The sequence below is a fragment of the Blennius ocellaris genome (assembly GCF_963422515.1).
Source record: "Blennius ocellaris genome assembly, chromosome: 18".
Lineage (NCBI taxonomy): Eukaryota > Metazoa > Chordata > Actinopteri > Blenniiformes > Blenniidae > Blennius > Blennius ocellaris.
The window spans coordinates 4890151-4912515 of record NC_137667.1 but is presented as its reverse complement, the minus strand read 5'-3'; the positions used below and the strand labels follow the sequence as shown (position 1 = coordinate 4912515).

General features: G+C 42.5%; 1 protein-coding gene across 1 annotated transcript in view; it reads left to right on the top strand.

Annotated features, from left to right (window-relative positions):
• Positions 1-22365, top strand: part of klhl29 (kelch like family member 29) — a gene marked incomplete at both ends in the record, with an annotated part of 120896 nt that overhangs the window by 20042 nt on the left and 78489 nt on the right. The window contains 3 exons of the mRNA XM_080513990.1: positions 8586-8724; positions 15588-15784; positions 18985-19097. Coding sequence (XP_080370116.1) covers positions 8586-8724; positions 15588-15784; positions 18985-19097 — 449 coding nt within the window. The remainder of the gene's footprint in view (positions 1-8585; positions 8725-15587; positions 15785-18984; positions 19098-22365) is intronic.

The following is a 22365-nucleotide window of genomic DNA, read 5'->3' as shown; positions in this document are numbered from 1 at the left end:
ATTAGTTAATTCAGTGTTCATCACAACTTATTAGTTCGTCTCGTCTGCCCCACTGGCTTTAATGCTCGGAGCTGACTCTGCTGTAAATGCCATTTTAAATGGATTTGAGACAACAAATTAACATTAAGCTGCCTTCAAGGTGATGTCAGAAACATGTTCATGTGCAGTTTAGCGTGAATCAGCAGTGGGTGAATCATACCGAGGAGCGTCCCAAAATAAAAAATAAAAATGCCGGAGACATTTAGGATTCTGTGACGCGAGAGTTGCCGAGATGTGACAGTGATTTATGGCACGAAGAAGGAAAAACTTCATTGCTGGTTGTTCATCGCCCACGTTGTTGGAGGTTCATATGAGGGAGAAAAATATGTATCAAAATCACGATAATGAAAAAAAAATTCTTATTTATCAGCACATTTTAGGACCCCCAAGGTCATTCTACACAATGTTTACACCGTTTAAACATTCAGGGATTAGCAGTAGACGAACATAACGTGTATATTATGGAGAGATTTGAGCGGGAGGGAGGGGCGAAGGTGAAAGTATGCTGACCGAGGGACGTCATTGATGTGGGTTTGAAGTGTTGGAGCGCTGTCGGGTTCGAATCGCCCGTTCATCCGTCTTTTTATACCGGTCTTTGGATTGTGGCGGATAAAACTCACTCCTCCACCTGTGACCCGACTGCACGAACCGCTGCCATACCAGGGCGCTCTCCGCTTCCCCGCACACCCCCCTCTAAAAATAAGAGAGGCTGGGTTTCACTGCCGCTTCTTTACATGAAGCTGTCATCAGCTCAGGCCGTGCGTGGAGAACCGTAAATATTGAATGTCAAACGATATACTTGGAAGAAAGTGTCGGTCAACAGATGAAACGCGCGGTGAGCGTCCACTTGTAGAACTGGAAACTGTTTTGCAGCCTCTGTGTGTTGTCTGAACACTCGAGCGGGTGTTGTATTTTTTATTTATTTTTTGGCCCGGGTAATTGCATTTAGTCTGGACTGCGGCCGTCGCATTTCCAGTTGGTTCGCCAAAAAAAATAAACCAGCCGAGGTTTCACAAAGCTACGAGGAGACCACGCACTCACACGTTCACACACGCAAAGACACAAACACGTTTTTGACGATGCGTCACTCGGATCGGGTCGCTTTTGAAGTCCGTGTAATTGCATTTCTCTCTTGCAATGTGGCCCGACAGTGTGGCAAGCATCGGCGGAATCAGCGATATAAAAAAAAAAGAAATTGTATCACAGTTTCTAACATCTTGTTACGGAAACCGCAGGTTTTTTTATTCGTTATTTTTTTTTGTTGTTGTTGTTGATTGTCTTGAAACATTTTAATTGGACGTGAAAGTATGAAATCCTGAGTTGATTTCTTTGTTTGGTTTTAAACAAAAAAAAAAAGTATTTCCGCCGTAACTCCACAAGTCTGCTTTGAGTTATTTTAGTACTTGGAGTAAGTCTCGTCCCAGTTATTCATGCAGCGCGTCTGCTGCAGATTGAACTCGGTCTACAGTTTCAAAGAGGAAAAATCAATGTGCCTGTTCCTCTGTTCTGAGGTGAAATAACAAAAAAAACAAACAAAACAAAAAAAATTAACAAGTGTTCATTTCAGGAATTATTTCCGAGCATATGGTGCTAAATATAGCAGTTTCACAACCTGTCGTGGTGTTTACTTCATATATTGGCTGTTTATATTTTTGTGTGGAACAACCAGCAAAAACTATTTTCTTAGGCAGCCGTTTTCCCAAAATACTCCCATAAAATATGTTGAATTGAATTTGTTTTAGTGGCACTAATGTCATCCCCCCCCCCCCCCCCCCCCCCTTGCTCTTTACAGTTAAAATAGCTGCATCAGCTAGAAAAGAGACTCTTTGAGCTGTAATGTCATAACTGCAGCTCTAAATGTAAATTTTAACCTCCCGTGAACTGAAACCAGCCTGACTTGTAGCCTTTTCTGTATATCCACGCAGTACATACTCCTGCTTTCTGCCCTACAGAAGACGGGCGCCGGCAACTTTTGCCGTGTCAGTGTGCTTTGTGAGGAGCCTGCAGTATTTCCTCCCCGCTCAAGACTTTGACCAAATGCTTGCAGCTCCTGAAGGAAGGAAGGGATGTGACGGTGCTTTTGTTTGCTATCCACAGGAGTATCCTCTTGTTACAGCCCGAATATGACCGCTTGTCATTTACTGCCCCCCCCCCCAGCCTGGCTAATGAGGAAGCCACCGAACCAGCCGGGACCAGGGACTCTCTCACCCTCATACAAACACAAAGAACAAGAGAACATTGCCTGACATCCTGTCAGTGTTGCAGCAGGCCGGCGGATGCTCCCAGGGCCCTTTGTGTATGTTTCTCTATTTCCAAGTGTGTACTTGTATTTGCCTCAACTTAACTCAACCAGTGCCAACTGTTGGCTGGTGTACGCCTGACCCCCTGGACCAGGGGGTATATGTGGAGGTTTCAGTGTAGAAGTGCAGTATGGAGCAGCTCACTGCTTGGTTTTTTGCTACTTCAGGTCTTTCTTTGCATCCCCTTTTGTATGAGGGAAACAAAGGCCCAGGCGGCGTCTTTGAGGGGCGCAAGTACCTTTTCTCTGTCATAGTGTCGCCCCTCGTCTCAGTCCAGGCTGAGGGGAGCCAGGGCTCAAGCTCGGCTCAGCAGATTCGAGCAAAAAAAGGGGGAAAAAAAAAAAAAAAAATGTCCTCATCATGGGCTATTCTCTGAGGCTATATGGTGCCGGTGCTCTTTCTCACAGACTGAAATCAGGACAAGTTGACACTCAAGGGGTCTCAAGGATGTCTGATGCTATGCCTGAGCTGTTTTTGCGAGGAGGAGGCACAAGCCGCTGAGACGGCTCCAGAAATGAATGCGGCGGTGATTGTTGGAGGTATGTTTCAGACACTGTTTGGAGTAATTGCACTTTCAAAGAGGCCCGGGCTCGATTAGGTTGCACATGGGAGCTGATGGGAGCAGCGTTTGTTCAGCAGATGCCATCCAGACGAGTGGCCTGATAGTGTTGATGACATTTTGCACCTGTTAAAGCCTGACATTTTACCACAAATGCTTCAGATGCTTTTCAGCCACATCATTGAAGATGATTGCTTTGTTAAGTGTTCTTTTTGAATGAGGGTTTCTTTGTGGGACAAAATTCATATTTATTCTCTTTTCAGTGTTTTTCTTTTTTTGTTTGTTTGTTTGTTTGGTTGGTTTGGGGAAGTTTTGTTCAGCAAGATTGAAAAATTCTGAATGAAAATCTTTTTAAAAAGTTCCTACCATTTCATATTTTTTTGATATTGGAAAAAATTATTGCATGAAGTTCTTAGAAATAACATGGATAGCAGAAATTACATCCGATTCACACAAAAAATCCACATGTATTTATTTATTTGTTTTTGTTTGTTTTTTCAAGGAATTCAATGAATTTCGATAAAATGTTGGGTGATTTAGTCGTTTGCTTATAACCCAGGTAAATAAATGCATTAAATTAAACTAAATGCTTTCACTCAACTTTTAAAAGTCTACACCTTTTTATGTTTTGTTGTTTTGGAGCTTTTTCGTTGAGATAGAGCAAGAAGCTATTTTTTGGACACGTTTTCTTTATTGATCACAAGTAATTTAATTGCATAAAAAGGTTGCATTGAATTTTATCAATGCATTTAAAAAAGATTGTTATGCAGAAATTTTTAAAAACCAATACGACATAAAAACTATTTTTTATCTTCTCAACATCAAATAAGATAATTTAATGAGGTCAATTAATATAACCTGTAATGAATTATTTGAAGTGAAGTATATTTCTTATAAAGTTTTTAAATTACCTTATGTTGTTCATGAACATCAATTATCAAACAAATATGACTTATTTTGAAATTACACAAATAAGCAACAGAAATATATAAATGTCCAATATTTAAATATTATTTATTTGTATGTTTTACCATCAATCAAAATGTTTGTTTGTTTTGGGTTTTTTTAGCTAGGAAATGCATTACTGTGGTCATCATGACCAGATTTGAAATCAGGTAGCTTTACAATCCCCCTGATGTGAACATATCCTGATTTATTGAAATTTTTTTTAGGAAATCTGTTCTCCTTTGGCAAAAGACATTCATGCAGAGCACAACACTGTGAAAACTTTTTGCCTGAAAAGAATTCATTTGTCTGCATGTATTATGAACCATGCTCTCTGCCCGCTCTTCTTTTTCTGTTGCGCGTCCCACTTTGAGAGAAATTTCAGAAAGCATATCAAAAGGCTTTTTGTACAAGAAAACCCATTTTGATCAGACTGCCTGAGTGCAATCTACCTCAGTCCTGAGCGCTGATGATTTCAAACAGACTTGTTTTTTTTGTGTGTTTTAACCAGGTTGATCTAATCGAATTGAAATGCTCATATCGGACAAACGATTGAATAGTTTTCGCCCCCAAAATTTTTGATTAACCATCGATTAATGAAATTGGAAAAGAAAATGTTTTTGTTTTTTGGGTTTTTTTTTTTTACATCGGCGATAAATATTAAACTACAGTAATAGTGAATTAAAAAATATATGGTACCATTATTGTATCATCATACATTTTTACACATTTTGCATTAGGTATTACTTATGAGCTACAAACACATTTATAATATAATTTGAGTGAATTTGTGTCATTATTTATGTATTTAATATTAGTCAAACGTTGCAATTAAACCATTTTAACATGATTGCTTCATTAATAAAATTATCCTATGTATGTTTGCTTTTCAGTTAATTTAAAAAGCGTGTTTGGGTTTTGTTTGTTTATATTTGTAATGATCTGGATTTTATTTCTCGCATTTTGGGATTAAAAACGCTAGAAGATATCTCCTCTCGTCACTTTGACGATAAAAATCCCTTATGTTTGTTTAAATAGCAGATTCGCCGCCTCAGTCGATTCAAAATAAACTAGTATGTGTTTGTTTTTTCCTTGTTAAAGACGAGCATTACAGCAGAATTGTACATTGAATTGTTGACCAGGTAACGTGGCTCGTTCTGTGTAATTCGGCTGTTGGAATTGATCGAGTTTGGAAGAAAACAAAAAGGTCAGGACGAAGACGTGAACCATCTTTTCTGCAAAGAAATAAAGTCGTGAAAGAAATTATTGCAAAATAGATTTGTCAAATCATTTTATTTACATTTGAAGGATAATCTGTACTTTGCAAGGTCTTCGTCACAGAATTGTTCATCGTATTAACTTTCGGGGGAATGAAATTGTGATTGTGTTTGAGATTTTTAAAAACATTAGGAATTCTTGCAGGGGGGTTTTTTCCGATTTGTAAATCACAATGTCTCAGTAGGATGAGAACAATTCCATAGTCAGAAAACTTGGTTCTGAGTTGAAATATATTTTAAGAAAAACTCAATTTAAGATTTTTCCTTTGCAAAGGGAAGACAGAATAACTTTCTTTATACATATTTCTGCAATATCTTGCCGTTTTAACCGTCTTGTACACACCAGCTCACATTAATTGGAGATTCAGGCCTAAAAACAAAAAAATCCATATTATGATATCACCTTGAACAAGTTCGTCTCAAATTTATGGATTTTGTTCCACAAAATGGAGGGTCTACATGGGAATATGCAAAATACACAAGGAACACTAAAATGGCTCCAAGTTCAGCAACCAATCATGTCCTGTGTCGCCTCCAAAGAAGCGGCCTATCAGCAGCCTATCTGCAGCCTATCAGCCGCCCAGCGAGGTTCTCGCTGCACCCAATGGGAGGGAGGCACGGCGCGCGCCGATAGGTTACTGGAAGTCACGCTCCAGGACGCCATTGGGCACAGAGGCTGGGAGATGTTGGACAGTAGAGGAGAGTTACTAGGGTGAACAGCAGAGTTGCTGGTGTTCGTGCCAACCAATCACAAAAAGCCAGTGCAGAGTTCTGCTACGACTACGAGTTACTCCAGGGCGCTACGCTTTGCTAGCACGCCACCGCTGTTTGCGGTCCGTCATATGCTGGAGAAGTGCAGCGCGTTACTTCCCAACGGGGATGTCTGTGTACTTCAAAACCTTCCCCACTATTTTATCTGTCTAGTGCATCTCGTGTCGTGCAGAGCCCGACAATCCTCTGGAGAGTTTCCCTTTGGGAGTATTGAGACGTTCGGCGTTTGAAAGCTGCCGTGGTTCCATTGAGCGTGGCTGTGCCTCACCACGCTCCACGCCGAACCCCAGAATGGGGACGCCATGTGCGGTTTCATGGTTGCTGGCCGTGATGAGTTGTTCTGGGGCGTCTCGCCGATCCACCCCCAAGAAGCCATAATTAGCTTTTCCATCAGGCATTCAGGTGTGTCTGCATGGCTCTGAGGGAGGCGGCCATTGTTTGCTGACATGTGGAGTTTCTCTGTGACCCCCCCCTCCTCTCACATTCTCTATTCTTGGGGCAAACGGATGGTATGCAGTGTGGCTGATTGGAGGTGAGAGCCATATCGGTGGCTGTAAATTCACTAATGCAAACCTAAAACTACTGTGTATTCACTATTCACAGCCCCTGCCCACACAGTAATCAGATCGCTGGCCAACTGACAAGCAGTGGTGGAGTGGAATGTGGAGAGTGGAGAAGAGATAGATGAAAGATGAGGCAAATGGCAGCGCCATTGTGTTTTCGTGTGAAAGCGTGTGGCTCACTCCGACCATGCAGCTGTGCGTCTAGTCAGACTCCAGCGGACACATTGTCAAAAAAAAAAAAAAAAACTGCATCTCTTATTATTTCTTCACATCCCGTTTTCCCGTTTAGTATTCAGCGTGTTTAATAACCAGGTCATTTTCTTTCTGGCCATTAATTCCTTGATGCGATAACTCTGAAGGATGCACCGTGCGGAGAAAAGGCTTTTACCAAAGCACGCTTCTGAATCGCACCTTATTTGTCATGTGTCTTTATACTGTATAATTTCAGCCGCTGAATTAATTCAGAGCTGAGCTCCCAGTGTCAGACGGGAGAATGGAGGGAACTAAATGAGGAGATATTCCAGCCAAATAGGAGGGCGAGTGTCATACTGGGTTAATTAAATCCCAGCTTTGAGTCTGCTGTGAACACGGACTTCTCATGGGATGACGACCAAAAAAAAAAAAAAAAAAAAAATCACCTCCCCTCCCCCCCCCCCCCTGCTTAGGTGTTACCGGTACAATCACGAGTCCAAATCAGTTTCCCCACAACTCAAGGCCAGGCATGTATTCGCTCATCAGCTGGCGCCTTGCACGCGACAAGTGACTCACCACCGCCGCCGCTCGGTTCGCCACAGAAAAATATGAGGAGCGGGGAAGAGTAACCCTTTGTGCTGATTAAGAGAGGATTTGCCACATATCTTATCTAAACCATCATTTATCCCACGCTGTGGTTCTTTTCCCCCAGCATGGAATCCATGCCTTTTATACCGCACAGTCTGCGCTTTGTGCCAAACAACTGTTTACTTCGCCTCGCAAGCTGCAGCCTTTATGAGACGCCTCTCGCCGGCGCCGAGACGACAGTCGGGGAAGGTGGCTCGCTCCATGATCATGATGTTCATCATTACGCCGTCTGTGGCTTATTACTTCAAATCTCTCCGTGTTTACTTTTTTCTTTTTCTTTTTTTTCTTTTTATCTAAACGCCATTCTGAACGAGAAATTAACAGAAGCCACAGTGTTGGGTTATCCCTCCTAAAGCCGGAGAATAAGTTGCCGGCCTCCCCGCTGACTTTCACTCTCAACATCCCCTCATGGTGCCTCATTAAGATGCAGCGAAACAAGCGCCTCCGACCCGACGCTGCACCGGGGCCGGGTTTAACACGGTGCCGCTACATCACAACTGGCTGCGTGCGGCGGCCTTCAGCGGCACACGGGTTTGCACCAAGCATGTTCTCGGGGAGCACACCCCCCCCCCCCCCCCCCCGCTCTTCTCAAGAAGAAGAATGGGGTGCATATTTGTTTTTGTTTTGTTTTTTGTTTTTCCCCCCCACCCACCCCTCAAAGTGTGCATGGAGAGCGCGCTGGGACTCGGGTATAAGCAGTTGTTTTCTCATTGAGCAGCGTTTGAAGGTCATCTCTATGCTGAGTAGGGCATTAGCGAGGAGACAAAAAAAAAAAAAAAAAAATCATTTCACGATGAATAATGCATTGACAGCGCCTCTGTTTTCAGCCCACATCTCTTTTGGATGCTTTTTAATCTCATTCAGACTCAATTCATTGAAGTTCCGGCACTCGAGTGTAAATTTGTTGAAGTCAAATACAGTTAAACAAGTGTCTTTTCCCATAATAATCCTAGTTTTTGATCTCATTCCTGCCTCTGTTATTCACTAGCATGTTTCGAGTGTTGCATATTCCTTGTTACAGTATCTAATATGTGAGCGACTATCTTATTTACTGGACACAAATCTTCTTTTTGCTTTCGCTGAAATGTTTGATCACTTCTTCTCTATCATTTAATGAACACTGTTTCTTATAACCTGCCCGCACTATTGTGTTCTACAATCTGCCCTCTTCTGTGTGTTTTTTTTTTGCTCTCTTGTTGTCAAGCTGTTGATTGCTCATGTATGTATGAAAACACTGAGAAATTTCTAAACCCAAATTTGGCACTGTCTGTTTCTTTTTCTTGTTCTACAGAGATGTTGAAGGAGCTGAACCAACAGCGCAGAGCGAAAGAGTTTACAGACCTGAAAATTATTGTTGAAGGCAAAGAGTTTGAAGTCCACCAAAATGTTCTAGCTTCCTGCAGCTTGTATTTCAAGGACCTGGTGAAAAGGTTTGCCTTCGCTTCCCCCCCCCCTCCCCTCGTCCTCCCCACCTCCTCCCACCAGCTGTTGATCCAATCTGTTCTTTTCATAGGGCGCATTTGTGTCGCTTTTTTTCCCTTCCCCTCTCTCTCTTGCAGGTGTGTGAAGACTTTGGTTCCTAGCACAGGGCCAGCAGCCATTCCTTCCTCTTCCCACTCAAATGAATGTATCTGAAACTTGGAGAAAAAAAAGGTCAACCCTCGTCATTACCTTTCCTCCCCATGTAGGGCAATTTAACCACATTTCCATTTTAACGAGCAGCGAAAATGTTCCATGACTGGGGATGTTTTTAATACTCACCAAAGGGCCAAAACAAAAGCATCATACGTTCTGCACTCTGGGTGGTAATTTGCTAAAGCCACGCCGTCTTCTGTGGGCAGAAGGGAATCTCGTCTCCCAAGCCACCATATTTTTTCTGTTACTAATTCCTGAGTTTTTGCTTCAAAACAGCCTTTTCAAATGCTAATACATCTTGGTTAGTGTGACATAAAAGACATTTCAGAGTCATAAACAAAGGACGAACAAAAGCACATCTGAGGCAGCTTACTGAACCCCCACTTTCACAGGTTAACACCACCTTTCACTCATGTATTCATTTGATTAAGATCCAAGTATTCCCCTAGTATTCTGCCCTTCATACGCCATAATTTTTTTTGTCTTCACTTGGCTGTTTTTCTTTTCCTGAGTGCCTGTCTGCATACTAGTGCGACTGTGCGTGTGTGAGCTATGGACTTCTTTAGTGTCTCGCTGAGTGTGCGTGTGAGTGGACACGCATGAGTGTGACTGTTTCAAGTGTGAGAGTGTCTTATTTTTTTATTTATATATATATATATATATATATATATATATATATATATATCTGCCTTGTTTTCTGGAGAGAGCATACCGTAAATCCCTAATGTCTTACTTCAAGTCCTTGCAGGTGCTTTTGGCTTGATTGAGAGTCCCCTGGACCCAAAGTTGTTTTGCCACCTTGATGTTGTTTGTATGAGTGTGTGTGACTGCGTGTGACAGTGTGTATGTGTGTGTGTGTGTGTGTGTGTGTGTGTTCTGGCTTGCATGGCTGAGGATGAAGACAAAGACAAACAGAGACACGCACGGTTTCGCTAGCGATAGCCGGAATGCCGTAGGGAAGTTTGCCACTTTGCCCCGCAGCCATGCTGCCGTCACAGCCGGCTCATCAGAGAGCGCAGAGCTGCTTATCAGCCGCCACGGCCTCCTCGCACGCCACCGATACACTTGTTCCCTCCCGAATGGGGACGGAGCGAGGAGGACCAGCGAGAGAAACCAGAGCGAGAATGGAGGTAGAAAAGCACCAGTCGGTACTCATCTCCATGACAGCCACACGCTCCATGAATAAAACAGAGACACCGAGTCTTCCTTTGACCTTGACAATAGCAGAGAAGCTTCCTGCGAGACCGAAGTGACTTTGGATAGAACTGAAGCCCCCATGCTGGTCAACCTGTCCATCAGATTGTCTCGTCAGTGCCTCTTATCTGGGACGTAGCCAGATCATTTATGCGAGAAGGCAGGGCCCCTGAAAGGCACCCTGCTCTCCCAGAGGAGCGCGCTGCATTTCATCAAGCTCATCTTAATGTCTGCTGCCGCTGCCATCGCCTGATTTTTCTTGTTTAATTTGACAGTTTAATGGAGTAAATTCTCATTAATTGGTTAATTAATTGTGAAACTAGTTTGATTTATTGTCATAACATTGTCATTTTTCACGAGACTATGTCTAAAATACAAATTTTCTCGTTTGCCTCCACACCGCAGTAGATCTGATGGATTCGTTACACTAATTGTTCATTTTGGGGGACATCTTCAGTTTGATGTAATGTAGTCACGATCATGAGCTCTGTGCTAACATGACATCATCAGCGGCGGCTGCCGGTGATTTCAAAAGACATGTGGAACCTTGGCTTTATGGAAATGAGGATAGTGCAGCATTGACAGTATGACAAGAGGAGAACAGAGAGGAAACAAAAGAATAAAAGTGACTAAAGAGCCAACACAGAAAAAGAGGCTGCTGGTCAGAGCTTGTGAAGCATTTCGAGCAGAAACACAGTGTTGGAAGCTCGGTCACACAGAAGCAAAGGGAGCCAGTAGCCTGTCGTTCACTGAGTTATAGCCTCCCGTGTGCCGCTCGGGTCACTTTTTCAGTGCCGCTTGAGTTATGCTGATGCTACACGTGGTTCACTTCTGTCCACATCTTTATGAGGTCGAACAAAAGAGGCGCCGACTTCGTCTTCTCACACGCTCTGTACCTCTACCCTTCCTCACCCTGCTCATTCAGGAGGCATTCACTGCCAGACGCCCTCCCCTCCAGCCACTTTGTAAACCACTGGGGTGTATGAGTGTGTACAGGACGTGCTTGAGCTGAATGTGTGTGTTCAAATGTACCCAACGTAAAGCGTATGCACGTGTGTGTGTGTGTGTGTGTGTGTGTGTGTGTGTGTGTGTGTGTGTGTGTGTGTGTGTGTGTGTGTGTGTGTGTGTGTGTGTGTGTGTGTGTGTGTGTGTGTGTGTGTGTGTGTGTGTGTGTGTGTGTGTGTGTGTGCGTGTGCGTGTGTGAGATGCAAGGACCTACTGTAACTCTTTTGTGATATAATTTTGTGTTAGTCAGAGCAGAAGAAGTGTCATACTGGAGAATGAGGGAGTACACAACACACACACACACACACACACACACACACACACACACACAAATGACGTAATACATTCAAGCCTTACTTGGCACAGAGTCAAGACTCTACGTCATATCTTAAAGTCTTGACAGATTTTTTTTTTTTTTTTTTTCTAAATCTACCAAAGTGTTCTCCAGACACATTGATTCAGTCGTCGTCTTTGATTTTAACTTTCCTGCCAAATCCTATAAAATGTCTTTTTCTCGCGCGGCAATGTGCTCCTCCCCTGCCCGCCCTCTCCTCCAGCGTTCAGGCCTTTCCGACAGTATGCGTGCATTCAATCCCCCGTCTCACCCCACGCTACCTGCAGGATATAATGCCTTTCTGAAATGTGCGCGCACGTTTGCCCTTACCCCCCTCCCAAAAACCTATTACCTTACCCTTTAAAGGGCCAATGCGCCGAGCGGGGGAGACAGATCATCCCTGGTAATTCCATTTTACCCCTCGGGATTTTCCAATAAGTGTGCTCGCAGGCATTTAATTTATGGCCACTGCATCTCCACACCACATTGAAGAAGCCAGAATCTTTGAGCAGCTCCGACGTGCGCTTTTACACCATTTGTTTCTCCCCTTTTCTTCCCGCCGGCATCAACCTGCGAGTCTTTTGTGCTCATGAGTCCGAGAGCGTCACGGCATGCTTTAAAGCCCCTGTCTGAACGCTGCAGCCCCTCTGAAACCTCCAGAAGGCGGGTTACTAAAACACCAATTTCATTTTGGCACTCTTGTTCTACCTAGGAATATTTAAAGGAGAATTTCACTCAAATTACATAACACAGTTTTCTCACCTCCAGAGGCATCTACCCACACAAGTGTTTTTTTTTCTTCTTTTTTTTAATTTATTAATCATTGTCAAGAGTGTCTTAGTCATTCCCTTTTATTTATAGTTTGTTTATCAATCAGATTTAGGTCAAACGAGTGCATGTGCCTCTGTGAAGATTTTCTACCGCCTAAAAGAAAATAGTTATTGTGAAAATAAAAGCATTCGAGATTCTCTCTTAACTGTGTAACGTATGAACAGATTTTAGCTTCAATGCACCCGTCCTGGTGTCTCTGTCATACTAAAGGCCTTCCTGGAGGAAACAGAGCCACCAGGGGAACAATAGAGTATTATTTCTTGGAACAGTGCGGAACATTGAGCCGTTCTGTTGGCCTCCCAACATTTTGAAATGGAGAACAAAGTCTCACCAACACTGCTAGAGAAGCTCAAAACTCTGACGAGCTACACGGTGCGAAAGGTGGCGAGAAAAAACACCTATTGTATACTGCAAGCCTTTCAGCTTGTATAAATTGGAAATCTCAGATCTGTTCAGGTTAGGGCATTTTAAAATGAGCTGTTCTGCTGTCAGGAAAAGTGTTTTGAATCAAGAGTAGTGCCAATCCAATGTTTACATTGAGTAAACATTGGGGTGGGGGCACGTCCACTCTGATGGACGTTTGAGCTTTTAGGCTCTCCACATGTCACCTTGTCCTTTCTTGTCCTTTAGAGTGTCTGCTGACACACTCTGGACAGGTTCACACCAGGTAGCTTTAAAGTGTTCTGTTATGGAGGCTTAGTTCCGAACGCAATACTGTGGCCTCGATTCTGGGAAACAAATACAAACAAGGCACAAAATCCCAACACTGATAAAGCTCCCACATTGTGTTTATTTTTATAATTCATCCCTGATCTATGTTGTGACAAGATGTAAATGCGGGCCATTTTTAGCCCAGGCGGTCCCGGCTTTACATTTGAATAAGCGTCTATCTTAACATGTCTTGTAGCGCGCATGCTTCCACAGAATAAATGGTCCTGTAAGAGCAAGCTAAATGTATTCCCTGTAAATGGGCTTTTTTTAGGTTGAAGGATGTATTAGGGTGTGTGTGTGTGTGTGTGTGTGTGTGTGTGTGTGTGTGTGTGTGTGTGTGTGTGTGTGTGTGTGTGTGTGTGTGTGTGTGTGTGTGTGTGTGTGTGTGTGTTTTGCGACTCCCCCACCACCTCCACCCTCCTTTTCTCTCCGCTTCTGCTCACCATCGTTTTGACAGTCTCTGCCGATTTTTAAGACTTTCTCTTTGAATAAGTGGTGCATTTTTCACAAACAAATTTCTTTGCCTGAGTGTGCCCATCTTTTTTTCTCCCCCCCCCCCTCCACCTACTTTTGCCCTATCTCTCCTCCCCTGTCTCTCCTGTCCTCCCTGCTCCCCTCTCTCACCATTTAAATTCAAGTCTGCAATCAAACGCAGCATAAATATCCACCTCTTTTCCACGCTCCGGAAAAGTCATTTCCATAACATAAGTGCTCAGACAAAACAAACTGCCACTCGAGCTGGTTCCTATTGCACTAATTGACCAGGTTGATGAGCATGCTCTTCTTTTATTTTTAGCTTTTTTTTTTTTTTTTCTTCTTATTTTTACCCCTCCTCCAAACTCGCCCTCCCTCTTTTCTTCCCTCCATCACTTGTAACCCTGAACAACACACCCCTTCTTTCTGTCTTACTACCTGCCCCCGCTGCAGGGCTTTGTGCGGAAAAGAGGGCAATAACACTATGTGGCTTTTTGCTTTGCAGGAGGAAAAAGAGTAACTACTTTGGTTTTTCCAGCCAATGTCCATCCAGAGACAAACGCCACTGTCTTTCATTTTATTTGGATGTCCTTCTCCCCTTTACCTCCTGAGTGCGCTTCAAATGACGACTAATGTCTCAGTTCATACACCACAGGCTACTGATGAGTATTGCAGCGAGGACAAAGGCTCTGTTTAGGTGTGATGGTGTACTTTTTTTTTTATTTTTATTTTTTTTATTTTTTTCCGAGGGGTGGGCGGGGATATCTCTTATTTAAAATACCAAGGCACAGTCATGGAACAACCCAAACCCTCTCTCAGAAGGATGGCTGCTGGCACCCTGTGGAAGAACCGTCTCGCCCTGCTTCCCTTTCCTCATATACCTCAATCCCCCCTCCTCCTCCTCCTCTTCCTCCTCCTTGTCACCCCCCCCCCCCCACCCTCTCATTTCTCGTCGTCACTCCAGCCATTCTGCCTGTCTGTCTCTATCTGTCTCGTTGGTTTTTACTGTCTGTCTCTCACTCGATGCTGACCGTTTCTCGTGATTTCTAATCCAACAACACAGATTCATAAAAGAAAGGAAACAACACACACGTGCACAGCCCCATAGAAACGAACGGTGCCTCATCATTGTGCTACCGTGACTGGCAGAAGCAAACAGCCCCCATCCATCTTAATGTAGGCTACTCTTCATATTGTTGATGTCCGTATCCGCAGGGAATGAGACATAGTAGTGGAGGTTTGCATTCTGCGGGGCTTTGATTCCATTTATTTTGCCCTTGAGTGGATTATTATTTCACATGGGACATTAAACATGGGTGGTGAGGTGTTATTTAATGCTCTCATACCTCCCCCGAGGGGGATCCGGCGCGTGGACTAATCTCGAGCCATTTGATCCCGGTGAAGTCACAACGTGGCCCAGTTCCGAAAGCAGCCCTCCAACTCCCCGCACATCTCAGACTCAGCATTACGACGGGAGATCATATTCTATTTAATTTGCTCATCCAAGCACTCCCCGGCACCTCTTACATCACGCCAGTAGGAGTGGATGGTGCATAGGCCCACGAGCAGCCAGAGGTCTCCAGTGCAACATAACCAGCATTACCTCACATTGTGTCCGTGTATGATCTTGTACCATCACTTTCTCCCTCTCCGTTTTTTTCTGTCTTATAGCCCATACACACCCTGCCTCTGCCATGTATGCATGTTCCCTTCGAAGACTATGCATACATGAAACTACACATGTACGATGCATGACTGTTGGAACACAGCAATAACTTTGGTTTTGCCTAATCAAATTGTTCAGAGAAGACATTTTGTTTCAGATGCAGCACTATAGTTGCAAATCTGCTAGTCCCATACACAAGTAGAGACCATTCAAAGTTGTCTTTTTTGTCCCTTTTCACTTTGTTTTCTTATTGTGTAATGATTCTCTTATTTTCTCCCCACTCTTGTACTGGCCCAGGTGTGTTTAGGTGTTGTATGTAGCATACATGTATTTGTGTCTCTCTTCTTTATTTTATTTATTTATTTATTTATTTATTTTTGCTTCACGCACTTCCGACCGGAGCACCTCTAACTCTCCCCTCTCTGCCGTGATTGGTTGATCAGGTCACTGGGGGAGACGAGGAGCGGGGAGAAGCTGGAGCTGAACATGAGCAACATCGACGCCGACGTGCTGGAGATGCTGCTCGAGTTCGTCTACACGGGGTCGCTGGTCATCGACTCGGCCAACGCCAAGACGCTGCTGGAGGCGGCCAACAAGTTCCAGTTCAACACCTTCTGTAAAGTCTGTGTCTCCTTCCTAGGTAGGAATTACCTCAGAAAATACCAGAGGCGCTTGGGTATGCACGCAAGTGTGTGTGTTCTTGCATCAGATAAACCTCTGTAACTGTTCTCGCTCTGAGCTGCTACAGCGACGTGTGATTTCTCATGCCTTTAAATACCCCGGACAGTGAGACAGAGGTACTTCTTGGATTTTCATTGCTGCTTATTGTCAAGTTAACAAAATGTCATTTAGATTCACAAAGCATACACGTCACGTTCCTTTGAACATTGAGGACGTTATGGGACTCTGTTTAAGTCAAAAACGCATCGTTTTTGCGTTTTCAATTGAGAAAAGTTTTGCGTTGCACAGCAAGGTTTCGAAAAAGATGTCTCCTCACATTTTCGGGCCATTTTGATTTTAAGTGGTAAAATAAATTAGTTCACTTCAGATTGCAAGTGGGGAATATTTATCTTAAAAAAGACCCAAAAAATGTAGCAATTTAAAAGTTCTAAAATATCACATGGACATTAACAATGGTGAAGCATGAGGCTGAAAAGAAAAGGTGAATCATTGAAAAAGAAAAGAAAGAGGAGCCCTGGGAGAGTTGCATAGAATGTGGCTTCATCAATCAATCAATTATTTATATAGCACTTTTTGCACAATAAAATGCAACACAAAGTGCTTTACAGGGTAGAAAACAAAAATAAAAGCACAGATGCTATTAGCTCAATGGAAGCAGTTGACAAAATTAGAATTCATCGTTTGCAGTGAAATCCTAGCGAATGAAAGTTTGAACCTGTGCAAGATGAAGCAGCTCTAGTCCACCAAACAAACCGAGACGGTGTGCAAACCCAAAGAGTTTGTCCTCGAAAAACAGGAGCTCTTCATTACAGAAAATAAAGAAACCATGGTTTCATACTCAATCATCTCGGTGGAAAACACATTAAAGCGCTGAGTACAGAACAGGACAGGTGCTCACCATAATACCAGCTCTAAGTCGCAGGACCAGCCAAACTAATACGGTAGTGTATTGTGAGGTTCCTCCTAATGAAAGTAAAATTCTAGTCCCTCGAGAAAATGCTTGCAAATCACTGATTTAAGTGAGAAAAGCAACATATTTAATAGCTTGAAACAGACAAAAAAAAAAAATCTGCCTTTTAATTCATTCATTGAGATGATTGGAATCGTATATAGAAATTGCTTTTGAAATGCTAATCCTAATCATTCCTTTCTGAGGACTGCCGTTTTATGGTTGATTTTGAACAGTGAATGTAAACACACAGAGCTGGTCTTCCTCCACATCAAGCTTCTTTTCATCCAAAGCTTGCGGCCGTGTTAGCATTCTCTCTGTTGGGCACGGTGCCTCTGATGTCGTCCCAGTAGGCAGGACCAAGCATGGGGGCAGTTTTATAAAAAGGTCAGGGAACAATTGTCACTTAAATGTCAAATCGTGTCGACTGAACTGGAATGGAATGGCGGAGGGGGGGCAAAGCAGATTGACACTCAGACAAGGTATGGAACGTGGAGCGCAGGAGGACAGTGGTTTCAGGGGGGCACATGAAAAGCAAATGGCATGTTCCACATTTTAGTGGCTTAGGAAAAACCCAAAAGCTGCAAAATGTCAAGTTTTGCATTCCATTTAATAAATTGTTTTGGGTATCAGTAACATGGGGAGAAGTGGATATAAGCAAAAAAAGGTCAGCGGCGGGAAAAAGAATGAAAAGTGAGTTAAAGGGAACCTACAGCTCACGATATTGATTTGTTTTTCTCCATTTTGGGAAAAGGGGAAGAGAAAAAAAAAAAACCGGGGGAAACAGAGAAGCCATTTGTTGACTTCATTGCCAGCGAGACATCAATTCATTCTTCCTCGACAAGATTCATGACATTTCAGCACATTAAAAGGGGAGAAATACAGGCGCAAGCGCGTGTCCTTGAGCAAAGAGAAATTGATACTGTGTCAGGAATTATTGAAGTTTGTAACAAATACGCTGAGGTGGAATAGAAAACATCTCCTCGACCTACTTATACCACTTTGACTTTTATTTCGCACAACTTCACATTCAAGCAAATGAAATGTCATTTCAGCTCGCTGCTGCTTCATGACGAATCCTGACTCCTGCATTATTGCGAGATCACCGGTGAATTAGTGGCACGCACCACGTTTTAGCTGCCAGGAGCACAGGAGTCGCATTAGAAGGAAATTATTTATGTTTTTCCACAGTCTCATATTGACACGCAACAAGTGCAAATGCATAAAAGAATAATAATGGGCATAAGTGAGACATCCGCACTGAAATAACTCATCTGCTCAAAAGGCTCATTAAAGGGATGTTTTTTCACAACAGGCAGTTGTCTGGCTCCCCCCTAACCTGCACTTTGATGCGGCGTCGAGCCCGCCGTTATGTTTGTTTTTGTGTTCATTTGTGATTTACCAGATGTTAGGTGACCTTTATTGGCTGATGTTTGCTTAGATAAAGACTCTCGGTGAAAAAAGTCCCAGAGTTGCTTCTCTTTGACAGCTTTTGTTTAATCAGGCGGACACTGACCTGTTTGATCCGTGCTTTTTTTTTTTTTTTTTTTTTTTTTGCCTGCTTCCCTACATTTGTGTGTGCATGCGTGTATGTGTGAGTTGCACTGCCAGTTTGTTTCCCTGTCCTGTGAATAACAGTGACGTGTGTGTTAAAAAAAAACAAAAAAACACAAACTAAATTTGGAGACAAAGTGCCTTAAATGCTACATCCTGAGAAACATCACACGGTAGCATGAGGTCTCTCCCTGCTGGCTTAGCCATCAGGGTTGCTTCATACATTCTTGATTGTGTGTGTGTGTGCGTGTGTGTGTTCGTAGTAGAGTGTGCGGTCTGACAGGACTTCTTTAAAGTGCCTCAGCTAATTCCAAATCCCGCTCTCTGCCATCCACCACCTCCTGCCTGGACTGTGAGAGATCGATTCCCCTCGTTGTTTGTCCCCGGAGCTGTTTTGAGTTATTATACTTGTTCTCCCTTAGTCTCAGGCAGATACACAACCCAGTAGGCTATAAGTCTGTGCTACCAGCAGCCTCCTTCTCAGTCTTTGTGGCTTTATACATCTGTGATCTTTTTATGGACGTCTGAATGATGTTTTTCTCTCCCGGCTTAATCAATCAGTCTTCTTTTTTCTCTCTTGCTTTGGTCCCTCTGCTGTCTTGTCTTTGTCCATCTTCCCACCTCCCCGCCTCTCCGACCTCCACTATCGACTCCAGAGAAACAGTTGACTGCGGCGAACTGTCTGGGCGTGCTGGCGATGGCCGAAGCCATGAGTTGCACCGAGCTCCACAACATGGCCAAAGCCTTTGCACTACAGAACTTTCCAGAGGTGGGTACACAACCCGCCACCCCGGAATCAAATGGAACAAAATCACATAGAAGCTTTGCAGGGTAATGAATTACGTGTGCTTGAACACCTTCTGTAGATTAAGTTATAAAATGTAAAAAAATTTTTTGTAAAAGGTAGAAAATACCCTCCAAAGTAATCTTCCATATTACTTTGTCCAGCTTATTGTCCTTTTCCCTTTAACTGATTCCAACAGTAGTGGACTCAGAGTTGAGATATGTGGACGGGAAAGCTATCTATCTCGTTGCTTTTAAACAAGCCTCAAAGTCATGCTGTCAGGGTGAGTTTGTAAAAACATGCATAATGTAACGGCTAGAGGAGAGGGTTTATTTTGGACATTTCACTGTATTTTACACCAGAAAGCATCATTACAATTCGCTTCATGTTGATATTCTAGTCATTATCTATACTCTTTGTTTTTTGTTCAAATAAAGACAGTTTCATCATGTATACTATGCACCACAACAAAGAAAACATTTAAAGGGTGTCATATTTGTGAATGTGAAATGTGGCTCTTGAACTAAATATGTCTTTGATGCCTGTTTTCAAGTCATCAATTCACCTCTCATGCAAACGTGCAAAAACGAAAAAAGAAAAGATGAGAGTTAACTACTTCACCAGAAGTTATCATGTGGCCATGTTAGTTTATCGTTTACGTTGGAGTGACTTTCTCTGATGACAGATTCCTCCTTGCGCAATCCTCTTGTCACAAAGCATCGCTCAGACGGATTGATTTTGTTGAAACGCACTAACAAGAGAAAACCCTCTGGCCGCTCCATAAAATGTAAAAGTAGGACAAGGACCTAGTTATCTTCCATCGGTCTTTTATATCAACTTCATCTAGACCTGGGTCACAGATAGATAAAGCATGATCCTGCTAACACTGGGACAAAGTGCAACCCCCCCCCACACACACACACACACACAAATTATTCTAGTTGTGCTTGAGAATTGAAAGCTGGGAACAAAACATGAAAATATTCATACATTTTCTAGTGATTGCCGTGAGGCTTCTGGCTGCAGTACGCTCTATGCACCTGCTACTCATTCCCAAGAATACAGTGGATTTCAAATCACCATCCTTTTACTACATAATGCATTTTATTTGTCTCCATTGTTTTATTTGAACACCGCGGTATGAAATGTTTTACACAAGACAGCGGAATGGAAATGTCTCATTAAAAGGTTGTGTATTATCTTTAGAAAGATTGAATTCATAACCCGACATATCTTGTTTTAGCTCCTTGTCCTTTTTTATTACCAGCCTGTTTTTATTAGGATTAAACCATAGCGAGAATCTCGTAAAGTGTCCAGTATGAGCAGTTAACAAATGGGGATAATTCTCAAGGTTATTTTTTGTTCTTTCTTAAATTGCCCAGTTTTACAACACTGTGTAGATTTGAAGTTGTGCATCGCCCATCCAGTCATTCAGGAAACCTAATTATTACAGCAGTGGTACAATAGTTGTCTCTGTTCAGGGTTTTGAGAGAAACATTTGAAAGTCCACATATCAAAAAACATGTTAGTTTAACTTGTCTGGGATGTTTGAGGTTCACTGCACAGAAATATAAATGTATGAATGTGCTCAGTCATTTTTCTGAAGGTTCCGTGTAAATTTACATAGTGACCTTCCAGCCAATCTCAGTTTAACTGACAGCTTTGATGAGTGCAATGGTTACACTTATTAACCCTTTCACTTATATTCTTTCACCACAAATTGGATTTGGCATATGAAAAGTTATGATAACCATAATTGCTACACTATGTAAACTACACTAAAGCAGAGAAATAGAGCTGTGCATCCTTATACTAGTCATTCCGGTATCGCTCGTAGCCATCACACCATTAGATCTGCTTGACCGGCCCTCAGGGAGTCACTGGGAAATTATAGCTGAAATGAAAGTCGGTGTGCATGATGCATTCAGTATTTGCAAGTTATTATTGGCTTTATTCCATTAAATGATCAATTTTGTCACATTATTGGACATTAATATATTATTGCTTGCCACATGGTGTCTGGGACGTTGGCTAGAAATGCGCACAATATTTTACTGGTGTTTCACAATTTTATCGTGTTCAATTGAATCATGATTATCAGACAAAACTTGGAATAGACTGGGAAAAAGTGACAAAGACCAACAGTAACCTACAAACTGCTTTTTATCAATAGTTGATTTTCTCCATTGAGCAAAACTAATGCCAACATATGTCTTGGCACTCAATGGTATAAATTTTTTATATGGCCCTTTGGTAAAATAAATTGCCCCACGCATTAGTTTCCCCAATTAGAAGCAATTTTGACCGTCCAATCACAGATAAGTTCCAACAAACACACAATAGATTTATGTAACTGCCACATATTGACATTGACAAAAGAAAAGGGACAGATGTTTTTGCACATTGTTGTCTGATCTATAGAAGCTGGAATTGAAATAAATCCATGCTAAGAGTGTTAAAGGACATACATGAACTAATGTTTTGAGGCCCATGAGCCAATTTCCAAAAATTATTTTGGTTTCACTGGCAATGGAGGGTGAAGATCATTTCAACTGCATTTAGACTAGAAATTAACCCTAATTACTTTATTGCCGTATCAGAACAGTTCAAGGTAGAGTAACGATAATGCACACCTTGAAATAAATTACATTTGCAGACATAAAGAGCAAGCCGAGGCAGCTTTATTTGTGTGACTCATTTAATACACAAGGCAACTTTGTGTCCTCTACATGATTAGTGGGGGGGGGGGGAGCTTTTAAACAGTCACATAATGAAAAGAAAATTAAGTGCAGGGAAAATAAAAGATAGAAATTAAACAACCACAATAAGTCTGTGCTCTCGGAAAGGAACTGTATTTAGTGGAGAACTGAACCTTAAACATCCTAAATGTCACCAATGAACATCTTTCATTGGTATTTCGTCTACTTCAGTCCCAGCAGGCCTTAAATATTCCAGACGGAGATTTCTGGTGTCCCAGAGTCGCTCCTGCCAACATCAATAAACACAGATTTCTATTCATGCTTGAGGTATCAACGATCCCGGTGCCGAGTTCTATGACGAAATGTTAAATATCGGCTTACCAAAGTTACCATATAAACAACGTTGACAAAACCAGGCTTCATTCACGCAAGCTCGAGGTCAGAGGTGTCAAGCACATTTTAGTTCAGTCGCCACATACAACCTGATTTCATCTTTAACAGACCGGACCTTTAAAATAGCACCAGAATAACCTTTAAATTCCAACTTGAAAGTG